At 52.1% G+C, this 21,703-nt stretch overlaps 2 protein-coding genes and 1 pseudogene across 2 annotated transcripts; all 3 read left to right on the forward strand.

Moving 5' to 3' along the window:
- The first annotated feature begins 2,943 nt into the window (after positions 1–2,943).
- Positions 2,944–10,089, forward strand: LOC135280193 (protocadherin beta-15-like). Its single transcript, XM_064387963.1, has one exon. It carries the CDS (start codon positions 3,515–3,517, stop codon positions 5,954–5,956), a length of 2,442 nt encoding a protein of 813 aa, XP_064244033.1. The 5' UTR covers positions 2,944–3,514; the 3' UTR covers positions 5,957–10,089.
- A 183-nt stretch (positions 10,090–10,272) lies between these two features.
- On the forward strand, positions 10,273–17,590 carry LOC135280194 (protocadherin beta-15-like; annotated as a pseudogene).
- A 316-nt stretch (positions 17,591–17,906) lies between these two features.
- LOC135280195 (protocadherin beta-15-like) lies at positions 17,907–21,213 on the forward strand. Its single transcript, XM_064387964.1, has one exon. It carries the CDS (start codon positions 18,133–18,135, stop codon positions 20,572–20,574), a length of 2,442 nt encoding a protein of 813 aa, XP_064244034.1. The 5' UTR covers positions 17,907–18,132; the 3' UTR covers positions 20,575–21,213.
- The last annotated feature ends 490 nt before the right edge of the window (positions 21,214–21,703 follow it).

The raw sequence follows: 21,703 nt of genomic DNA on the forward strand, positions 1-21,703 counted from the left end.
AGATGCAACCAGGACACAGTTCATTGGCATGCCCCGGCTGTCACCACCAGCCTGCTTCTGCTCGGTTTCTCCTGCTGAGGGATGGGGCTCTGTCCTTCTGGACTCCACGTCGTCTTTAGGCTGAACCAGGGCCAGGATGAGGAACAGGATTTCCCCGGTGTCCCTGTCAGCAGCGAGGACATGGCCCCAGGCACTGCTGGGACTCTCTCAGCAGGACAGTTCAACGCTCTCTCCTTTGACTAGCTGGGTGTGCACAGCCAGAGGCTTCATGGCTCTTGGGAGGAGGGCATCCAGGCTGCAGCATGTGGCAGTGGTTCCTCAATACTTAATATGTTCCAAATTGGCATAGTTAGTATCCTGCAAATTCTATGTCAGAGTAAAATTTTCTTCCCCTCCAAAAACAGAAATAAGGTAAAAAAGGCCCTCAGATTCATTCCTTCAGACAATTGTATATTTCGGCTCTGTCTCAGTCATTTCTGGTAGGCTTTCAGAATGCACTCCCAACTATGCTCTTGTTTCTCTTGCTTTCAGATCAGGGATTGGACTGCTTATTCTTTGTTAAAGCTGAGTGGCACAGTTGTGTGCACTACTATCACACTTGCTGAAATGACAGTTCTTTTCCCCACAAAAGCAAGTTAGCTCTGAATACTGTGTTACAATGTTCTGTTAGCACGGGGCTTTTTCTCTCTGAGGTTCTGGATGTCTCTGTCTGAGATGTGTGGGCTCTGTGTGTTTCTCTTTATTCTCAGTAGACCTCTCTGCATGGCCAATGTGCATCTGCAGATGCTTCACTGGTGCTGCCCAGTGAAAGTGGGTGTTGCTCCCATGCAGCCATTGCACTGCAGTCATTTCCAGCTCTGCAGGCAAGAGGGCTGGAGTTTTGATCCTTTCAGGGTTGAGCAGAACACAGCAGCAACACACTCAAGAAAATTTCCCCTTGGCCTATCAGTGTGGGTTTGGTGTTCTGTCTCCCTGAGATTGCCTTGGAAGTACAGCAGTGTCAGGACAATCTGAGTTTGGACAGGCTATAACTGCACAGAGTCATGAAAACATATCCATTGTCTTGGCATGAAAACGCCATATGTCCATTAAAGACAATATTGTGAAGATCAAATGAAGAACTTGAAAACAGGACTTAGAGTTTTGTTTCTCATTCTTGATTTTTAATTCCATATTTTTCTCTTGGGAAGAGAAAGCTGTCCCCACATGACTGTGTCCATTTGTGGTAGAGCATTCTCAAGTGGCCCTTTCTCCTTCTACTCTCTGATCTGTGTTAGACATTGTTTTGCCTGTTCATCCAGAGAAGGACTGCCACCCTATCTATAAAAACTGTTTGTTTGAGTAATGTCTGTAATGCATGGAATATTCAGAAAGACTCCCTCATGCTTTATTTTGCCCAAGTTGTGGAGATTAACATTGTGAACTGGTATACCTCTGAGTTTAACAATTGAAAAATATTGGATGCTGGGACTCTCTCTTCAGGACAGTTCAACACTCTTTCCTTTAACTTGCTGTGGTCAGCTCAGCCGTCGGATTCATGACCCATGATAAGAGGGGATCCAGTGTGCAGCATAGGGCAATGATTCCTCAAGGTTATATCTGGATTTGCCATTGGTTTACCAAATTTCTTGAAAATTCGATTCAGAATTAATATCTACCACTACATAAACCATGAAGGAAATAAAAGAAGCCAAGGTTCTCTCACTTACTTAGTAATTTGTTTCAGCTCTCTTACAGCCATTTGTAACAGGCTTTAAGTGTGTGCTTACCACTGACAGCAATGCTCTTGATTTTCTGTCCGTCTGACAACACAGAGGAGCTTTGAGTTCTGAGCTTTAGGATGATGTCAGTATTGGCCAAAGAAATCATATCCTCACTGAAATGCAAAATGGCCTTTGTTATGCTTCAGGAAAGCAAGGAAGTTATGACTATTGAGTGACCATGTCATGTGAGCACGAGGCCCTTTCTTGCCTGATTTCTGGCTGTCTCTGTGTGAGATGGGAGCTCTGTATGCAGACATTGAATATGTGCAGATGCTTCAGCAGTGCTGCCTGCTGAAGCAGGGAGTTGCTCCCAGCCAGCCAGTGGAGCACAGGCAGCTGCAGCTGAGCAGGGAAGGAGGAGATTTGGGCCCTTTCAGTACAGCAGTCTCACCTTCCTTATCTAGCCAGAGTACAGCAACAAAATGCACAAGAAAATCTTCCTTTGGCTGGCAAGAAGGGCTTGGGTGTTCTGTCCCCTCAGGATTGCCTTGGAAATAGAGCAGCACAAATGGTGTTAGGCTAGACTGTAACTTAACAGGGCTGTAACATGGAACAGAAACATGTTCATTGTCATTGAATGCATTGAAGGAAAAATCCACAAATATTAAAAGACAATTATTGGAAGGAAGAGTCAAGCAGAACTTAAAACAAAGATGTTCAGATCACCTTGTAAATTGTTGTTCCTGAATCCCAAGTCTTCTTGATGGCACTAGAAAACTGTACACACAAGATTTTCTGTGTTTGTGTCAGAGCATTTCCATTCCCATGTTTGCCCATTCTCCTTTGAGACACTGAAATGGACTGAGCACTGTTATAAGCCTGTTCCTCTAGAGAAGGACTGCCACCCCATGTAGAATAACCGCTTGTTTGAATGATGTCTGTGATGCATGGAATATCTAGAAAGACTCTCTCATGCTGTTTCCTCCGAAGTAATAGAGATTAATATTTTGAATTGGTATACCTCTGAGTTTAACAATTGAACAAATATGTTGGACTGAAATAAAGAGAAGGTCCTAACTCCTTCCATGAAAACAGAAGTTGTTTTCCAGTTTCTTTCCTGGAAAGATCGTTCAAGGTATTTCAAAATTCTGCGAGTCATTTTCTCACTGTCTGCCTTGACAAAATCAGTGTTTTGTGGGTACAGTGCATGAGTTTGGAGATGCAGCCGGGAGAGTGTTCATTGGCATGCCCGTGCTGTCACCATCGCCCTATGTCTGTGCGGTTTCTCCTTTGGTGGAATGCGGCTGGGTCGTTGCGGGCTGAGGCTCGTCTTTGGGCTGCCCTGGTTCCGCGGCGTTCGGTTCCCGGCCCGGTGTCCCGGCGGGTTCGCAGTCGCGGGCCGGGGCGAGCGGCAGCGCGGGCTGCGGGCGGCGGCGGCTGCAGTCCCAGCGCGCACCGCTGGGTGGTGCCCTCGGCCAAGGCGGCGCCGAGCGGCTGCGGCAGCGGAGGCGGCCGAGCCCGGAGCGGCACAGCCCGAGCGAGCCCGGCCCGGCCCGGCCCGGCCCGGCCCAGCTTAGAGCAGCCCAGCGCAGCCGGGCGGAGGTGGCGGCGGCTGCGGCAGCGAGCGCTGCCCCGTGTCCCCCGCTGCCGGGACAGCCCGGCTGCAGAGGTTGCGGAGCGCCGGCCGCAATCTGAGGCAGCGAGGGAAGGCGCCCGCGCCGCACTTGGCCGCTTGCTTTCGGCGGGGAATCGCCCGGGACAGCCGCCCAGAGACCGACACCGGCCGCCGCCGCCGCCGCCGCCGCCGCGCCATGGCGCTCGCAAGGCAAGTGCTTTGTGTGTGTGCTTTGCTGTCGCTGCCGCTCGCTCGCGCCGAGCCCATCCGCTACTCCGTGGCCGAGGAGGCGGAAAGCGGCTCCCTGGTGGGCAAGCTGGCGGAGGATGCGGGGCTGCCGCCGGCGCAGCTCTCGGCTCGCCGCGCCCGCCTGGTGTCGGAGGACGGCCGGCAGCATTTTCGCTTGGAGCGCGCCTCCGGCCGCCTGCTGGTGGCGGGGAGGCTGGACCGGGAGCAGCTGTGCGGCCAGTCCGCCACCTGCATGCTCCCCTTCGAGCTGCTGCTCTCCGGCCCCCTGCAGTTCTTTCGCGTCGAGGTGACTCTGGAGGACATCAATGACCATTCACCAGTTTTCCGAGAAGACCGAGTCACTTTTAGGATTCCGGAAACGAGCGAGCCAGGTACACGGTTCCCTTTGGAGGTGGCTCGGGACCTGGATATTGGCAGGAACACAGTCCAGGAGTACAGCATTTCTCCAGAGAGCGAGTATTTCAGTGTCTCCTATGGGACTGGGGTAACAGGCAAGAAGTATCTTGAACTGATTTTGGAAAAGCCACTAGACAGAGAGGAGCAGACAGAGATGAGTTTCAATGTTATTGCCGTGGATGGGGGCTCTCCTCCCAGGACTGGTACCACCCAAGTGACTATAGTCATTCTGGATGCAAATGACAATGCTCCCATATTCTCACAGGAGGTGTACATAGGAAAGATTCTGGAGAACATGCCAGAAGGCTCTGTGGTTCTGACAGTGCTGGCAACTGATCGAGATGCAGGAGTTAATGGGGACATCTCCTACCAACTTAATGAAGTGGTTGGTGACAGTGAGTCAGCATTTGTGATTGATGCCATAACTGGTGAAATTAAACTCACAAAACCTCTGGACTTTGAGGAAGCAGACATTCATGAGCTCAGTGTGAGAGCCACAGATGGAGGGGGCCTGTCAGCAATCTGCAAAGTGTTGGTGGAGGTGGTGGATGTGAATGACAATGCCCCAGAGGTGGTGGTCAGTTCCTTCAGCAGTCCCCTCCCCGAGAACACAGTGCCCGGCACGGTGGTTGCCCTGTTTACGGTCAGGGACCGGGATTCTGGTGCCAACGGGAAGATCTCCTGTGCCCTGGAGGATGAGCTGTCCTTCTCCCTGCGGGCAGCCTATAAGAATTACTATGAGCTGGTGACAGTGAGCGCGCTGGACCGGGAGGAGAGGCCTCAGTACATCCTGAGTGTGACGGCAGCAGATGCGGGCTGGCCTCCTCTGAGCACCACGCAGACCTTCACCGTGGAGATCTCGGATGTCAACGACAACGCCCCCGTCTTCAACCAGAGCTCCTACACCATGTACGTGCGTGAGAACAGTGCGGCCGCGGTGTTTGTTGGAGCCGTGAGCGCTGCAGATGCTGACGTGGGGCTGAATGGCAAGGTGAGCTATTCCCTGGCAGCAGAGCAAGGGGCGGAGCGGCCCTGGTGCTCCTGCCTGTCTGTGGACTCGGAGAAGGGGCACGTGTTTGTGCTGCGGCCCCTGGACTACGAGCACTTGAGGCAGACGGAGGTGACGGTCAGTGCCTCTGACGCGGGCTCTCCTCCCCTGCGAGCCAACGTCACCGTCCGCCTGGTCGTGCTGGACGAGAATGACAACGCCCCGCTCGTGCTGTACCCAGCCCAGGAGAGCAGCCCAGGCTCCAGCGAGCTGGTGCCCGTGTGGGCCGAGGCGGGCTACCTGGTCAGCAAAGTGGTGGCCGTGGATGCGGACTCGGGCCAGAACTCCTGGCTCTCGTTCCAGCTGCTGAGGGCCAGCGAGCCAGGGCTGTTCTCCGTGGGCCTGCAAAGCGGGGAGGTGCGTCTGAGGAGGCCGGTGACAGAGAGAGACAGCGTGAAGCAGAAGCTGGTTGTGCTGGTCAGAGACAACGGCAAGCCCCCGCTGTCAGCCACGGCAGCTCTGAGCGCTCTCCTGCTCAAGGACTTCTCAGAGGTGCGCCTGCCGCACAGCAGCCCGGCCTCCGAGGACCAGGGCGGCTCCCTGACCACCTATTTGATCATTGCCTTGGTCTTTGTCTCACTGCTCTTCCTCGTCTCCATCGCCGTCTTGGTGGCTCGCAAGGTGTGCGGGAGGCAGGAGCTGAAGGCTGGCCCTGTGCTTTATGCTGCCGACACCTTGCAGAGCGGCCTGGCCGATGCAGCCGCTGCAGGGACCCTGCCCCGCGCCTATTGCTACGAGATCAGCCTGACCACGGGCTCGGGCAACAGCGAGTTCAAATTCCTCAAGCCCATCGTGCCCAGCCTGCCCCCTCAGCACTGCACCGTGGGCCAGGGCCCGGATGAGGAACAGGATTTCCCCGGTGTCCCTGTCAGCAGCGAGGACATGGCCCCAGACACTGCTGGGACTCTCTCTGCAGGACAGTTCAACGCTCTTTCCTTTAACTAGCTGGGTCTCCAGAATCAGCGGTTTCAATACCCATGGAAGGAATGGATCCAGGATGCTCCATGTGACTGTGGTTCATCCAGAGTATAGCTGTATGTGTAAATGGTTTAGCACTTTTCCTGCATATTCTATTCAGAATTTACGTCTACCCCTCCAAAAACTATTAGGGAATTAAAAGATGCCAAGTTTGTCTCACTAAGTTTTAATAGGTTTCTCCTCTGCTGTGGCCGTTTGTAACAGGCGTTATGTATCTGGTTAGCAGTGTCAGCTATTTTCTGCTTTCTCTTGCTGTCTGACAAGACAGAGGATCTTTTTATAATGAAGTTTAGGACAATGTCACTGTTGGCCATACAAATCGTATCCTCACTGAAATGCAAAAAGGCCCTCGTTGAGCTCCAGGAATGTAAGGAAGTTGTGGCTATTGAGTCACAATATTATGTGTGCACTAGGGTTTTCTTGCCTGGGTTCTGGATGTCTCTTTTTGAGATGGGAGCTCTGTGTGTAGACATTGAATATCTGCAGATGCTTCAGAATTACTGCCTGGTGAAGCATGGCTGCTCCCACCCAGCCATGACAACAGGCAGTGCCAGCTCAGCAGGGAAGGAATTGATTTGGATCCTTTTGCAACAGCAGTCTCATCATCCAAATCTGACTCAGTGGAGAGCTGCAAAATGCACAACAAAATCTTCCTTTGGCTTGCAGGAGGGCCTTGGGTGTTCTGTCTTCTCAGGATTGCCTTGGAGATAGAGGAGCACAAATGGTGTTAGGGTAGACTGTAACTGAACACAGTTGTAGAAACATGTTCATTGTTGTTGAATACATTGAAGGAAAACTCCATAAATACTACAAGCTAATTATTAAGAGGAAGAGTAAAGAAGGTCTTGAAAATTGTCAATGACATTCGTCTTTTCATGGTTGTTCCTGAATCCCAAGGCTTCTTGATGGGACTAGAAAGCTGTCCATGCATGATTTTCTGTGTTTGTGTTGGAGCATTTGCATTACCATGCTTGCCCTTTCTCCTCTGAAATGAACTGAGCACTGTGCTGAGCCTGTTCCTCTAGAGAAGGACTGCCACCCCAGTGTTCTAGAGTTATCCTCTAGAATAACTGTTTGTTTGAATGATGTCTGTGATGCACAAAATAATCAGAAAGCCTCCCTCTTGCACTGTGATGTGCTGAAGTGATACAGTTTAACATTGTAAATTGGTATAACTGTGGGATTAGGAACTGAAAAATTGTGTTAGACTCAAATAAAGACAACACTTGACTGCTTTGGTGGGGACAGAATTATTTGTAGAGACATTACATCTGGGAAAGCGTAGTCAAGGCTTTTCAAAATTCTGTGAGTTGCTTTCCCACTGTATCCCTGGTCTGAAGCAATGTTGGGTGGGCACAGTTCCTGAACGTGGAGATGCAACCAGGACACAGTTCATTGGCATGCCCCTGCTGTCACCACCAGCCTGTTTCTGCTCGGTTTCTCCTGCTGAGGGATGGGGCTCTGTCCTTCTGGACTCCACGTCGTCTTTATGCTGAACCAGGGCCAGGATGAGGAACAGGATTTCCCCGGTGTCCCTGTGGGCAGCGAGGACATGGCCCCAGGCACTGCTGGGACTCTCTCAGCAGGACAGTTCAATGCTCTCTCCTTTGACTAGCTGGGTGTGCACAGCCAGAGGCTTCATGGCTCTTGGGAGGAGTGGATCCAGGCTGCAGCATGTGGCCATGGTTCTTCAATACTTAATATGTTCCAAATTGGCATAGTTAGTATCCTGCAAATTCTAAGTCAGAGTAAAATTTGTCTTCCCCTCCAAAAACAGAAATAAGGTAAAAAGGGCGCTCAGATTCATTCCTTCAGACAATATTGTATTTCAGCTCTGTCTCAGTCATTTCTGGTAGGCTTTCAGAATGCACTCCCAACTATGCTCTTGTTTCTCTTGTTTTCAGATCAGACATTGGAATGCTTATTCTTTGTTAAAGCTCAGTGGCACAGCTGTGTACACTACTATGACACTTGCTGAAATGACAGTTCTTTTCCCCACAAAAGCAAGGTAGTTCTGAATACTGTGTTACAATGTTGTGTTAGCACGGGGCTTTTTCTCTCTGAGGTTCTGGATGTCTCTGTCTGAGATGTGTGGGCTCTGTGTGTTTCTCTTTATTCTCAGGACACCTCTCTGCATGGCCAATGTGCATCTGCAGATGCTTCACTGGTGCTGCCCAGTGAAAGTGGGTGTTGCTCCCATGCAGCCATTGCACTGCAGTCATTTCCAGCTCTGCAGGCAAGAAGGCTGGAGTTTTGATCCTTTCAGGGCAGAGAGCAGAGCAGCAAAACACCCGACAAATTCTTTCCTTGGCCTGTCAGTGTGGGTTTGGTGTTCTGTCTCCCTGGGATTGCCTGGGAAGTACAGCAGTGTCAGGACAATCTGAGTTTGGACAGGTTATAACTGCACAGAGTCATGAAAACATGTCCATTGCCTGGGCATGAAAACACCACATATCCATTAAAGACAATATTCTGAAGATCAAATGAAGAACTTGAAAGCAGGACTTTTGAGTTTTGTTTCTCATTCTTGTTTCTGAATTTATTGTTTTTCTCTTGGGAAGAGAAAGCTGTCGCCACATGATTGTCTGCATTTGTGGTAGAGCATTCTCAAGTGGTCCTTTCTCCTTCTACCCACTGAAATGTACTGAGCAGTGTACTGATCCTGTTCCTCTAGAGAAGGACTGCCACCCCATCTATAAAAACTGGTTGTTTGTATGATGTCTGTGATGCATGGAATATTCAGAAAGACTCCCTCACGCTGTATTGTGCTGTAGTTGTAGAGAGTAACATTGTGAACTGGTATACCTCTGAGTTTAACAATTGAAAAAATTGGATGCTGGGACTCTCTCTTCAGGACAGTTCAACACTCTTCCCTTTAACTTGCTGTGGTCTGCTCAGCCATTGGAGTCATGACCCATGGTAAGACGGAAGCCGGTCTGCATCATAGGACAATGATTCCTCAAGATTATATCTGGATTTGCCATTGGTTTACCAATTTCTTGAAAATTCTATTCAGGATTAATATCTACCACTCCATAAACAATGACCGAAGTAAAAGAAGCCATAGTTCACTCACTTAGTAATTTGTTTCAGCTCTCTTACTTCCATTGGTAACAGGCTTTAAGTGTGTGCTTACCACTGACAGCAATGCTCTTGATTTTCTGTGTGACAACACAGAGGATTTTTCAGTTCTGGGCTTTAGTATGATGTCACTGTTGGCCAAACAAATCATGTCCTCACTGAAATGCAAAATGGCCTTTGTTATACTTCAGGAAAGCAAGGAAGTTATGAGTATTGAGTGACCATGTCATGTGAGCACGAGGCCCTTTCTTGCCTGAGTTTTGGATGTCTCTGTCTGAGATGGGAGCTCTGTATGCAGACATTGAATATGTGCAGATGCTTCAGCAGTGCTGCCTGCTGAAGCAGGGAGTTGCTCCCAGCCAGCCAGTGGAGCACAGGCAGCTGCAGCTGAGCAGGGAAGGAGGAGATTTGGGCCCTTTCAGTACAACAGTCTCACATTCCTTATCTAGCATGAGTACAGCAACAAAATGCACAAGGAAATCTTCCTTTGGCTGGCAAGAAGGGCTTGGGTGTTCTGTCACCTCAGGCTTGCCTTGGAAATAGAGAGGAGCACAAATGGTGTTAGGGTAGACTGCAACTGAACAGGGCTGTAACATGGAACAGAAACATGTTCATTGTCATTGAATGCATTGTAGGAAAAATCCACAAATATTAAAAGATAATTATTGGAAGGAAGAGTCAAGCAGAACTTAAAGATGTTGAGATCACTCTGTTCATTGTTCTTCCTGTATCCCAAGGCTTGTTGATGGCACTAGAAAACTGTCCCCACACGATTTTCTGTGTTTGTGTCAGAGCATTTGCATTTCCATGTTTGCCTGTTCTGCTTTGACCCACAGAAATGGACTGAGCACTGTTATAAGCCTGTTCCTCTAGAGAAGGACTGCCAACCCATCTAGAATAACTGGTTGTGTGAATGATGTCTGTGATGCATGGAATATTTAGAAAAACTCTCTCATGCTGTTTCCTCCAAAGTAATAAAGATTAATACTGTGAATTGGTATACCTCTGAGTTTAACTATTGAGCAAATATGTTGGACTGAATTAAAGAGAAGGTCCTAACTCCTTCCATGAAAACAGAAGTTGTTTTCCAGTTTCTTTCCTGGAAAGATCGTTCAAGGTATTTCAAAATTCTGCGAGTCATTTTCTCACTGTCTGCCTTGACAAAATCAGTGTTTTGTGGGTACAGTGCATGAGTTTGGAGATGCAGCCGGGAGAGTGTTCATTGGCATGCCCGTGCTGTCACCATCGCCCTATGTCTGTGCGGTTTCTCCTTTGGTGGAATGCGGCTGGGTCGTTGCGGGCTGAGGCTCGTCTTTGGGCTGCCCTGGTTCCGCGGCGTTCGGTTCCCGGCCCGGTGTCCCGGCGGGTTCGCAGTCGCGGGCCGGGGCGAGCGGCAGCGCGGGCTGCGGGCGGCGGCGGCTGCAGTCCCAGCGCGCACCGCTGGGTGGTGCCCTCGGCCAAGGCGGCGCCGAGCGGCTGCGGCAGCGGAGGCGGCCGAGCCCGGAGCGGCACAGCCCGAGCGAGCCCGGCCCGGCCCGGCCCGGCCCGGCCCAGCTTAGAGCAGCCCAGCGCAGCCGGGCGGAGGTGGCGGCGGCTGCGGCAGCGAGCGCTGCCCCGTGTCCCCCGCTGCCGGGACAGCCCGGCTGCAGAGGTTGCGGAGCGCCGGCCGCAATCTGAGGCAGCGAGGGAAGGCGCCCGCGCCGCACTTGGCCGCTTGCTTTCGGCGGGGAATCGCCCGGGACAGCCGCCCAGAGACCGACACCGGCCGCCGCCGCCGCCGCCGCCGCCGCGCCATGGCGCTCGCAAGGCAAGTGCTTTGTGTGTGTGCTTTGCTGTCGCTGCCGCTCGCTCGCGCCGAGCCCATCCGCTACTCCGTGGCCGAGGAGGCGGAAAGCGGCTCCCTGGTGGGCAAGCTGGCGGAGGATGCGGGGCTGCCGCCGGCGCAGCTCTCGGCTCGCCGCGCCCGCCTGGTGTCGGAGGACGGCCGGCAGCATTTTCGCTTGGAGCGCGCCTCCGGCCGCCTGCTGGTGGCGGGGAGGCTGGACCGGGAGCAGCTGTGCGGCCAGTCCGCCACCTGCATGCTCCCCTTCGAGCTGCTGCTCTCCGGCCCCCTGCAGTTCTTTCGCGTCGAGGTGACTCTGGAGGACATCAATGACCATTCACCAGTTTTCCGAGAAGACCGAGTCACTTTTAGGATTCCGGAAACGAGTGACCCGGGTTCACGTTTCCCACTGGAGGCAGCTCGGGACCTCGATACTGGCAGCAATACTGTCCAGGCATACAGCATCTCTCCCGAGAATGAGTACTTTAGTGTCTCCTTTGGAAGTCGGAGTAATGGTGACAAATATGTTGAACTTGTTTTGGAAGAACCACTCGATAGAGAAGAGCAGGCAAAGATGGGTTTCAGTGTTATTGCTGTGGATGGTGGCTCTCCTCCTAGAAGTGGGACCATCGAGATCTCTATTATCATTCTAGATGTGAATGACAATGCTCCCAAATTCACACAAGAACGTTATATTGCAAAGGTTCTGGAGAACATGCCAGAAGGCTCTGTGGTTCTGACTGTGCTGGCAACTGATCCGGATGCAGGAGTTAATGGGGACGTCTCCTATCACCTTAATGAAGTGGTTGGTCACAGTGATTCAGCATTTGCGATTGATCCCGTAACTGGTGAAATCAAACTCACAAAACCTCTGGACTTTGAGTCAACAGAGCATCATGAGCTCAGTGTGAGAGCCACAGATGGAGGGGGCCTGTCAGCAATCTGCAAAGTGTTGGTGGAGGTGGTGGATGTGAATGACAATGCCCCAGAGGTGGTGGTCAGTTCCTTCAGCAGTCCCCTCCCCGAGAACACAGTGCCCGGCACGGTGGTTGCCCTGTTTACGGTCAGGGACCGGGATTCTGGTGCCAACGGGAAGATCTCCTGTGCCCTGGAGGATGAGCTGTCCTTCTCCCTGCGGGCAGCCTATAAGAATTACTATGAGCTGGTGACAGTGAGCGCGCTGGACCGGGAGGAGAGGCCTCAGTACATCCTGAGTATGACGGCAGCAGATGCGGGCTAGCCTCCTCTGAGCACCACGCAGACCTTCACCGTGGAGATCTCGGATGTCAACGACAACGCCCCCGTCTTCAACCAGAGCTCCTACACCATGTACGTGCGTGAGAACAGTGCGGCCGCGGTGTTTGTTGGAGCCGTGAGCGCTGCAGATGCTGACGTGGGGCTGAATGGCAAGGTGAGCTATTCCCTGGCAGCAGAGCAAGGGGCGGAGCGGCCCTGGTGCTCCTGCCTGTCTGTGGACTCGGAGAAGGGGCACGTGTTTGTGCTGCGGCCCCTGGACTACGAGCACTTGAGGCAGACGGAGGTGACGGTCAGTGCCTCTGACGCGGGCTCTCCTCCCCTGCGAGCCAACGTCACCGTCCGCCTGGTCGTGCTGGACGAGAATGACAACGCCCCGCTCGTGCTGTACCCAGCCCAGGAGAGCAGCCCCGGCTCCAGCGAGCTGGTGCCCGTGTGGGCCGAGGCGGGCTACCTGGTCAGCAAAGTGGTGGCCGTGGATGCGGACTCGGGCCAGAACTCCTGGCTCTCGTTCCAGCTGCTGAGGGCCAGCGAGCCAGGGCTGTTCTCCGTGGGCCTGCAAAGCGGGGAGGTGCGTCTGAGGAGGCCGGTGACAGAGAGAGACAGCGTGAAGCAGAAGCTGGTTGTGCTGGTCAGAGACAACGGCAAGCCCCCGCTGTCAGCCACGGCAGCTCTGAGCGCTCTCCTGCTCAAGGACTTCTCAGAGGTGCGCCTGCCGCACAGCAGCCCGGCCTCCGAGGACCAGGGCGGCTCCCTGACCACCTATTTGATCATTGCCTTGGTCTTTGTCTCACTGCTTTTCCTCGTCTCCATCGCGGTCTTGGTGGCTCGCAAGGTGTGCGGGAGGCAGGAGCTGAAGGCTGGCCCTGTGCTTTATGCTGCCGACACCTTGCAGAGCGGCCTGGCCGATGCAGCCGCTGCAGGGACCCTGCCCCGCGCCTATTGCTACGAGATCAGCCTGACCACGGGCTCGGGCAACAGCGAGTTCAAATTCCTCAAGCCCATCGTGCCCAGCCTGCCCCCTCAGCACTGCGCCGTGGGCCAGGGCCCGGATGAGGAACAGGATTTCCCCAGTGTCCCTGTCAGCAGCGAGGACATGGCCCCCGACACTGCTGGGGCTCTCTCTGCAGGACAGTTCAACGCTCTTTCCTTTAACTAGCTGGGTCTGCATAGACAGAAGCTTCTTGGCCTGTGCATGTAGGCCATCCTGGTTGCAGCATGTGGCAATGATTCCTCCAGAATAAATTTTTATTTCCAATTACTGTAACCAATTTCCTCCTAATTCTATTTGGTATGAGTATCTGCCACTCCAATATCAGTGAAAGAAGTAAAAGAAGCCAAGGTCTGCTTATTTAGTTTGTCATAGGTTTCCGCTTTTTTACTGAAGTTTCTAATGAGGTTTAGGTATGTGGTTAGCGCTCACTCACTCAGCTATATGCCCCTGTTTGTCTTGCTGTCTGAAAAGACTGAGGAACATTTTATCCAGAGCATTAAAACCATGTCTGGCTGCCACACAAAATATATACTCACTGATAAGCAAAAAGCCCTCTTTGCCCTTCAGGAAAGCAAGGATGCCATGAGTGCTGAGTCCCAATATCATGTGAGCACTAGGCCCTTTCTTCCTGGGATTCTGGCTGTCTCTGTCTGAGATGTGATCTCTGTGTGCTTTGCTTTCTTCTCGCTGTGTTTGTACATGCAGACATTTAATATCTGCAGATGCCTCAGTAGTGCTGCCTGGTGGAGCTGGGAGTTGCTCCCACCCAGCCACAGCAAGACAGACAGTGCCAGTTCACCAGGGAAGGAGGTGATTTGGACCCTTTGGTAACATCAGTCTCATCTGCCTTATCTAGCTTACAGTAGAGCACCCAAATGTTCAACAAATCTTCCTTTGGCTTATAAGAGTGGCTTGGGTGTTTTGTCACCTCAGGATAGCCCTGGAAATACAACAGCACAAACAGTGTTAGGGTGGACTGTAATTGAATGGAGTGGTACAAACATGGTCATTGTCTTTAGCTGCATTGAAGGCAAAATCCATAAATACTACAAGACATTTATGGGAATGTAGAGTCAAGAAGAACTTTAAAAAAAAAGACATTAAGTTTGGTTTTTTCAATGTTGTTCCTGAATCCCAAGGCTTCTTGATGGGGCTAGAAAGCTGTCCATGCATGATTTTCTGTGTTTGTGTTAGAGCATTTGCATTCCCATGCTTGCCCTTTCTCCTCTGAAATGAACTGAGCTCTGTTGTGAGCCCGTTCCTCTAGAGAAGGACTGCCACCCCATCTAGAATAACTGGTTGTTTGAATGATGTCTGTGATACACAAAATAATCAGAAAGCCTCCCTCTCACACTCTGATATACTGAAGTGATGCAGTTTAATGTTTTAAATTGGTATAACTGTGTGATTAGGAACTGAAAAATTGTGTTAGACTGAAATAAAGAGACCACCCTGACTCCTTCAGTGGAGACAAAAGTCCTTGTAGAGATGTTCGTTCTGGGACAGCCCTGTCAAGGCATTTCAAAATTCTGTGAGTAGCTTTCTCACTGTATCCCTGGTCAGAAGGAATGTTGGGTGGGCACAGTTCCTGAACGTGGAGATGCAACAGGACACGGTTCATTGGCATGCTCCTGCTGTTGCCACCAGCCTGTTTCTGCTCGGTTTCTCCTGCTGAGGGATGGGGCTCTGTCCTTCTGGACTCCACGTCATCTTTAGGCTGAACCAGGGCCAGGATGAGGAACAGGATTTCCCCAGTGTCCCTGTCAGCAGCGAGGACATAGCCCCAGGCACTGCTGGGACTCTCTCTGCAGGACAGTTCAACGCTCTCTCCTTTGACTAGCTGGGTGTGCACAGCCAGAGGCTTCATGGCTCTTGGGAGGAGGGGATCCAGGCTGCAGCATGTGGCAGTGGTTCCTCTGGAGTAAATGTGTTCCAAATTGGCATAGTTAGTATCCTGCAAATTCTACGTCAGAGTAAAATTTGTCTTCCCCTCCAAAAACACAAATAAGGCAAAAAAGGCACTCAGATTCATTCCTTCAGACAATATTGTATTTCAGCTCTGTCTCAGTCATTTCTGGTAGGCTTTCAGAATGCACTCCCAACTATGCTCTTGTTTCCCTTGCTTTCAGATCAGGGATTGGACTGCTTATTCTTTGTTAAAGCTCAGTGGCACAGTTGTGTGCACTACTATCACACTTGCTGAAATGACAGTTCTTTTCCCCACAAAAGCAAGGTAGTTCTGAATACTGTGTTACAATGTTGTGTTAGCTCAGGGCTTTTTCTCTCTGAGGTTCTGGATGTCTCTGTCTGAGATGTGTGGGCTCTGTGTGTTTCTCTTTATTCTCAGTGCACCTCTCTGCATGGCCAATGTGCATCTGCAGATGCTTCACTGGTGCTGCCCAGTGAAAGTGGGTGTTGCTCCCATGCAGCCATTGCACTGCAGTCATTTCCAGCTCTGCAGGCAAAAAGGCTGGAGATTTGATCCTTTCAGGGCAGAGAGCAGAGCAGCAAAACACCCGACAAATTCTTTCTTTGGCCTGTAAATGAAGGTTTTATGATCTGTCACACTGGGGTCTACATGATGACACCACACATCCTTTAAAGACAATATTCTGAAGATCAAATCAAGAACTTTTCCTGAACTCCGTGTTTATCTCTTGGGAAGAGAAAGCTGTCCCCACATGGCTGTTTCCATTTGTAGTAGAGCATTCTCAAGTGGCCCTTTCTCCTTCTACCCACTGAAATGTACTGAGCACTGTTCTGAGCCTGTTCATCTAGAGAAGGACTGCCACCCCATCTATAAAAACTGGTTGTTTGAATGATGTCTGTGATGCATGGAATGTTCAGAAAGACTCCCTCACGCTGTATTGAGCCCAAGTTGTAGAGATTAACGTTGTGAACTGGTACATCTCTGAGTTTAACAATTGAAAAAATTGGATGCTGGGACTCTCTCTTCAGAACAGTTCAACAATCTTTCCTTTAACTTGCTGTGGTCTGCTCAGCCATTGGATTCATGACCCATGGTAAGAGGGGATCCAGTGTGCAGCATAGGGCAATGATTCCTCAAGATTATATCTGGATTTGCCATTGGTTTACCAAATTTCTTGAAAATTCGATTCAGAATTAATATCTACCACTACATAAACCATGAAGGAAATAAAAGAAGCCAAGGTTCACTCACTTATTTAGTAATTTGTTTCAGCTCTCTTACAGCCATTTGTAACAGGCTTTAAGTGTGTGCTTACCACTGACAGCAATGCTCTTGATTTTGTGGCTGTCTGACAACACAGAGGATCTTTTAGTTCTGAGCTTTAGGATGATGTCAGTATTGGCCAAACAAATCATGTCCTCACTGAAATGCAAAATGGCCTTTGTTATGCTCCAGGAAAGCAAGGAAGTTATGAGTATTGAGTGACCATGTCATGTGAGCACGAGGCCCTTTCTTGCCTGAGTTCTGGATGTCTCTGTGTGAGATGGGAGCTCTGTATGCAGACATTGAATATGTGCAGATGCTTCAGCAGTGCTGCCTGCTGAAGCAGGGAGTTGCTCCCAGCCAGCCACTGGAGCACAGGCAGCTGCAGCTGAGCAGGGAAGGAGGAGATTTGGGTCCTTTCAGTACAGCAGTCTCACCTTCCTTATCTAGCCAGAGTACAGCAACAAAATGCACAACAAAATCTTCCTTTGGCTGGCAAGAAGGGCTTGGGTGTTCTGTCAGCTCAGGCTTGCCTTGGAAATATAGCAGCACAAATGGTGTTAGGGTAGACTGCAACTGAACAGGGCTGTAACATGGAACAGAAACATGTTCATTGTCTTTGAATGCATTGAAGGAAAAATCGACAAATATTAAAAGCCAGTTATTGGAAGAAAGAGTCAAGCAGAACTTAAAACAAAGATGTTCAGATTGCTCTGTAAGTTGTTCTTCCTGAATCCCAAGGCTTCTTGATGGCACTAGAACACCGTCTGCTCATGATTATCTGTGTTTGTGTCAGAGCATTTGCATTCCCATGTTTGCCTGTTCTCCTGTGACCCACAGAAATGGACTGAGCACTGTAGTGAGCCTCTTCCTCTAGAGAAGGACTGTCACCCCATCTATAGAAAATGGTTGTTTGAATGATGTCTGTGATGCATGGATTATTTAGAAAAATTCTCTCATGCAGTTTCCTCTGAATTAATAGAGATTAACATTGTCAATTTGTATACCTCTGAGTTTAACTATTGAACAAATATGTTGGACTGAAATAAAGAGATGTCCCTGATTCCTTTCATGAAAACAGAAGATGTTTAGACACTTTTCTTTCCGGGAAAGATTCTTCAAGGCAATGGTAACTTCTGCAAGTCTTTTTCTCGCTGTGTCCCTTGACAGAAGCAGTGTTGTGTGGGTACAGCGCCTGAGTGTGGAGATGCAGCCGGGAGAGTGTTCATTGGCATGCCCGTGCTGTCACCATCGCCCTGTGTCTGTGCTGTTTCTCCTTTGGTGGAATGCGGCTCGGTCGTTGCGGGCTGAGGCTCGTCTTTGGGCTGCCCTGGTTCCGCGGCGTTCGGTTCCCGGCCCGGTGTCCCGGCGGGTTCGCAGTCGCGGGCCGGGGCGAGCGGCAGCGCGGGCTGCGGGCGGCGGCGGCTGCAGTCCCAGCGCGCACCGCTGGGTGGTGCCCTCGGCCAAGGCGGCGCCGAGCGGCTGCGGCAGCGGAGGCGGCCGAGCCCGGAGCGGCACCGCCCGAGCGAGCCCGGCCCGGCCCGGCCCGGCCCGGCCCAGCTTAGAGCAGCCCAGCGCAGCCGGGCGGAGGTGGCGGCGGCTGCGGCAGCGAGCGCTGCCCCGTGTCCCCCGCTGCCGGGACAGCCCGGCTGCAGAGGTTGCGGAGCGCCGGCCGCAATCTGAGGCAGCGAGGGAAGGCGCCCGCGCCGCCCTTGGCCGCTTGCTTTCGGCGGGGAATCGCCCGGGACAGCCGCCCAGAGACCGACACCGGCCGCCGCCGCCGCCGCCGCCGCCGCGCCATGGCGCTCGCAAGGCAAGTGCTTTGTGTGTGTGCTTTGCTGTCGCTGCCGCTCGCTCGCGCCGAGCCCATCCGCTACTCCGTGGCCGAGGAGGCGGAAAGCGGCTCCCTGGTGGGCAAGCTGGCGGAGGATGCGGGGCTGCCGCCGGCGCAGCTCTCGGCTCGCCGCGCCCGCCTGGTGTCGGAGGACGGCCGGCAGCATTTTCGCTTGGAGCGCGCCTCCGGCCGCCTGCTGGTGGCGGGGAGGCTGGACCGGGAGCAGCTGTGCGGCCAGTCCGCCACCTGCATGCTCCCCTTCGAGCTGCTGCTCTCCAGCCCCCTGCAGTTCTTTCGCGTCGAGGTGACTCTGGAGGACATCAATGACCACTCACCCGTCTTCCCCGAGGAACGAGTCACTTTTAAGATCCCTGAAATAAGCGAATTGGGTTCACATTTCCCGCTCGAGGGTGCTCAAGATCTCGATATTGGCAGCAACACAGTCCAGGAGTACAGCATCTTTCCCGAGAATGAGTACTTTAGTGTCTCCTATAAGACTGGGATTGCTGGCAAGAAGTATCTCGAACTTGTTTTAGAAAAGCCACTAGACAGGGAGCAGCAAGCAGAGATGAGTTTCAGTGTCATTGCTGTGGATGGAGGCTCTCCTCCCAGGAGTGGGACCACTGAAATCGACGTTGTCGTTCTAGATGTAAATGACAATGCTCCCAAATTCACACAGGAAGAGTACATAGGAAAGATTCTGGAGAACATGCCAGAAGGCTCTGTTGTTCTGACTGTGTTGGCAACTGATCCAGATGCAGGAGTTAATGGGGACATCTCCTATCAACTCAGCCAGGCAGTGGGTCAGAGTGACTCAGCATTTGTGATTGATGCCATAACTGGTGAAATTAAACTCACAAAACCTCTGGACTTTGAGTCAGCAGAGCATCATGAGCTCAGTGTGAGAGCCACAGATGGAGGGGGCCTGTCAGCTATGTGCAAAGTGTTGGTGGAGGTGGTGGATGTGAATGACAATGCCCCAGAGGTGGTGGTCAGTTCCTTCAGCAGTCCCCTCCCCGAGAACACAGTGCCCGGCACGGTGGTTGCCCTGTTTTCGGTCAGGGACCGGGATTCTGGTGCCAACGGGAAGATCTCCTGTGCCCTGGAGGATGAGCTGTCCTTCTCCCTGCGGGCAGCCTATAAGAATTACTATGAGCTGGTGACAGTGAGCGCGCTGGACCGGGAGGAGAGGCCTCAGTACATCGTGAGTGTGACGGCAGCAGATGCGGGCTGGCCTCCTCTGAGCACCACGCAGACCTTCACCGTGGAGATCTCGGATGTCAACGACAATGCCCCCGTCTTCAACCAGAGCTCCTACACCATGTACGTGCGTGAGAACAGTGCGGCCGCAGTGTTTGTTGGAGCCGTGAGCGCTGCAGATGCTGACGTGGGGCTGAATGGCAAGGTGAGCTATTCCCTGGCAGCAGAGCAAGGGGCGGAGCGGCCCTGGTGCTCCTGCCTGTCTGTGGACTCGGAGAAGGGGCACGTGTTTGTGCTGCGGCCCCTGGACTACGAGCACTTGAGGCAGACGGAGGTGACGGTCAGTGCCTCTGACGCGGGCTCTCCTCCCCTGCGAGCCAACGTCACCGTCCGCCTGGTCGTGCTGGACGAGAATGACAACGCCCCGCTCGTGCTGTACCCAGCCCAGGAGAGCAGCCCCGGCTCCAGCGAGCTGGTGCCCGTGTGGGCCGAGGCGGGCTACCTGGTCAGCAAAGTGGTGGCCGTGGATGCGGACTCGGGCCAGAACTCCTGGCTCTCGTTCCAGCTGCTGAGGGCCAGCGAGCCAGGGCTGTTCTCCGTGGGCCTGCAAAGCGGGGAGGTGCGTCTGAGGAGGCCGGTGACAGAGAGAGACAGCGTGAAGCAGAAGCTGGTTGTGCTGGTCAGAGACAACGGCAAGCCCCCGCTGTCAGCCACGGCAGCTCTGAGCGCTCTCCTGCTCAAGGACTTCTCAGAGGTGCGCCTGCCGCACAGCAGCCCGGCCTCCGAGGACCAGGGCGGCTCCCTGACCACCTATTTGATCATTGCCTTGGTCTTTGTCTCACTGCTCTTCCTCGTCTCCATCGCCGTCTTGGTGGCTCGCAAGGTGTGCGGGAGGCAGGAGCTGAAGGCTGGCCCTGTGCTTTATGCTGCCGACACCTTGCAGAGCGGCCTGGCCGATGCAGCCGCTGCAGGGACCCTGCCCCGCGCCTATTGCTACGAGATCAGCCTGACCACGGGCTCGGGCAACAGCGAGTTCAAATTCCTCAAGCCCATCGTGCCCAGCCTGCCCCCTCAGCACTGCGCCGTGGGCCAGGGCCCGGATGAGGAACAGGATTTCCCCGGTGTCCCTGTCAGCAGCGAGGACATGGCCCCAGACACTGCTGGGGCTCTCTCTGCAGGACAGTTCAACGCTCTGTCCTTTAACTAGCTGGGGTCTGCAGAGTCAGAGGTTTCAATACCCATGGAAGGAGTGGATCCAGTCTGGGGCATGTGATAGTGATTCATCCAGTGTATATCTGTATGTGTAAATGTTTTAACCTATTTCCTGCATATTCTAATTGGAATTAATATCTACCACTCCAAAAACTATTAGGGAATTAATAGATGCCAAGGTTGTCTCCCTAAGTTTGTAATGGGTTTCTCCTCTGCTGTGGCCATTTGTAACAGGTGTTATGTGTCTGGTTAGCAGTCTCAGCTTTTTTTCTTCTTTCTGTTGTTGTCTGACAAGACAGAGGATCTTTTTCTTCTGAGGTTTAGGACAATGTCACTGTTGGCCGTACAAATCATATCCTCACTAAAATGTAAAAAGGCCCTTTTTGTGTTTTAGGAAAGTGTGAAAGTTGTGGCTATTGAGTCACAATGTTATGTGTGCACTAGGGTTTTCTTGCCTGGGTTCTGGATGTCTCTTTTTGAGATGGGAGCTCTGTGTGCAGACATTGAATATGTGCAGATGCTTCAGAATTACTGCCTGGTGAAGCAGGGGGCTGCTCCCACCCAGCCATGACAACAGGCAGTGCCAGCTGAGCAGGGAAGGAGGTGATTTGGATCCTTTCACAACAGCAGTGTCTTCATCCTAATGTAGCTCAGAGTAGAGCTGCAAAATACATAACAATATCTTCCTTTGGCTTGCAAGAGGGCCTTGGGTGTTCTGTCATCTCAGGATTGTCTTGGAAATACAAGAACACACATATTTATAGGGTACATTGTAACTGGACAGAGTTGTAGAAACATGTTCATTGGTTTTGAATGCATTGAAGGAAAACTCCATAAATACTACAATCCAATTTTTGAGAGGAAGAGTAAAGAAGGACTTGAAAATAGTCAATGAGATTGGTCCTTTCATTGTTGTTACTGAATCCCCAGGCTTCTTGATGGGACTAGAAAGCTGTCCATGCATGATTTTCTGTGTTTGTGTTAGAGCATTTGCATTCCCATGCTTGCCCTTTCTCCTCTGAAATGGACTGAGCACTGTAGTGAGCCTGTTCCTCTAGAGAAGGACTGCCACCCCATCTGGAAGAAATGGTTGTTTGAATGATGTCTGAGATGCACAAAATGAT

Source organism: Passer domesticus, chromosome 13, assembly GCF_036417665.1.
Source record: "Passer domesticus isolate bPasDom1 chromosome 13, bPasDom1.hap1, whole genome shotgun sequence".
Taxonomy (NCBI): Eukaryota; Metazoa; Chordata; class Aves; order Passeriformes; family Passeridae; genus Passer; species Passer domesticus.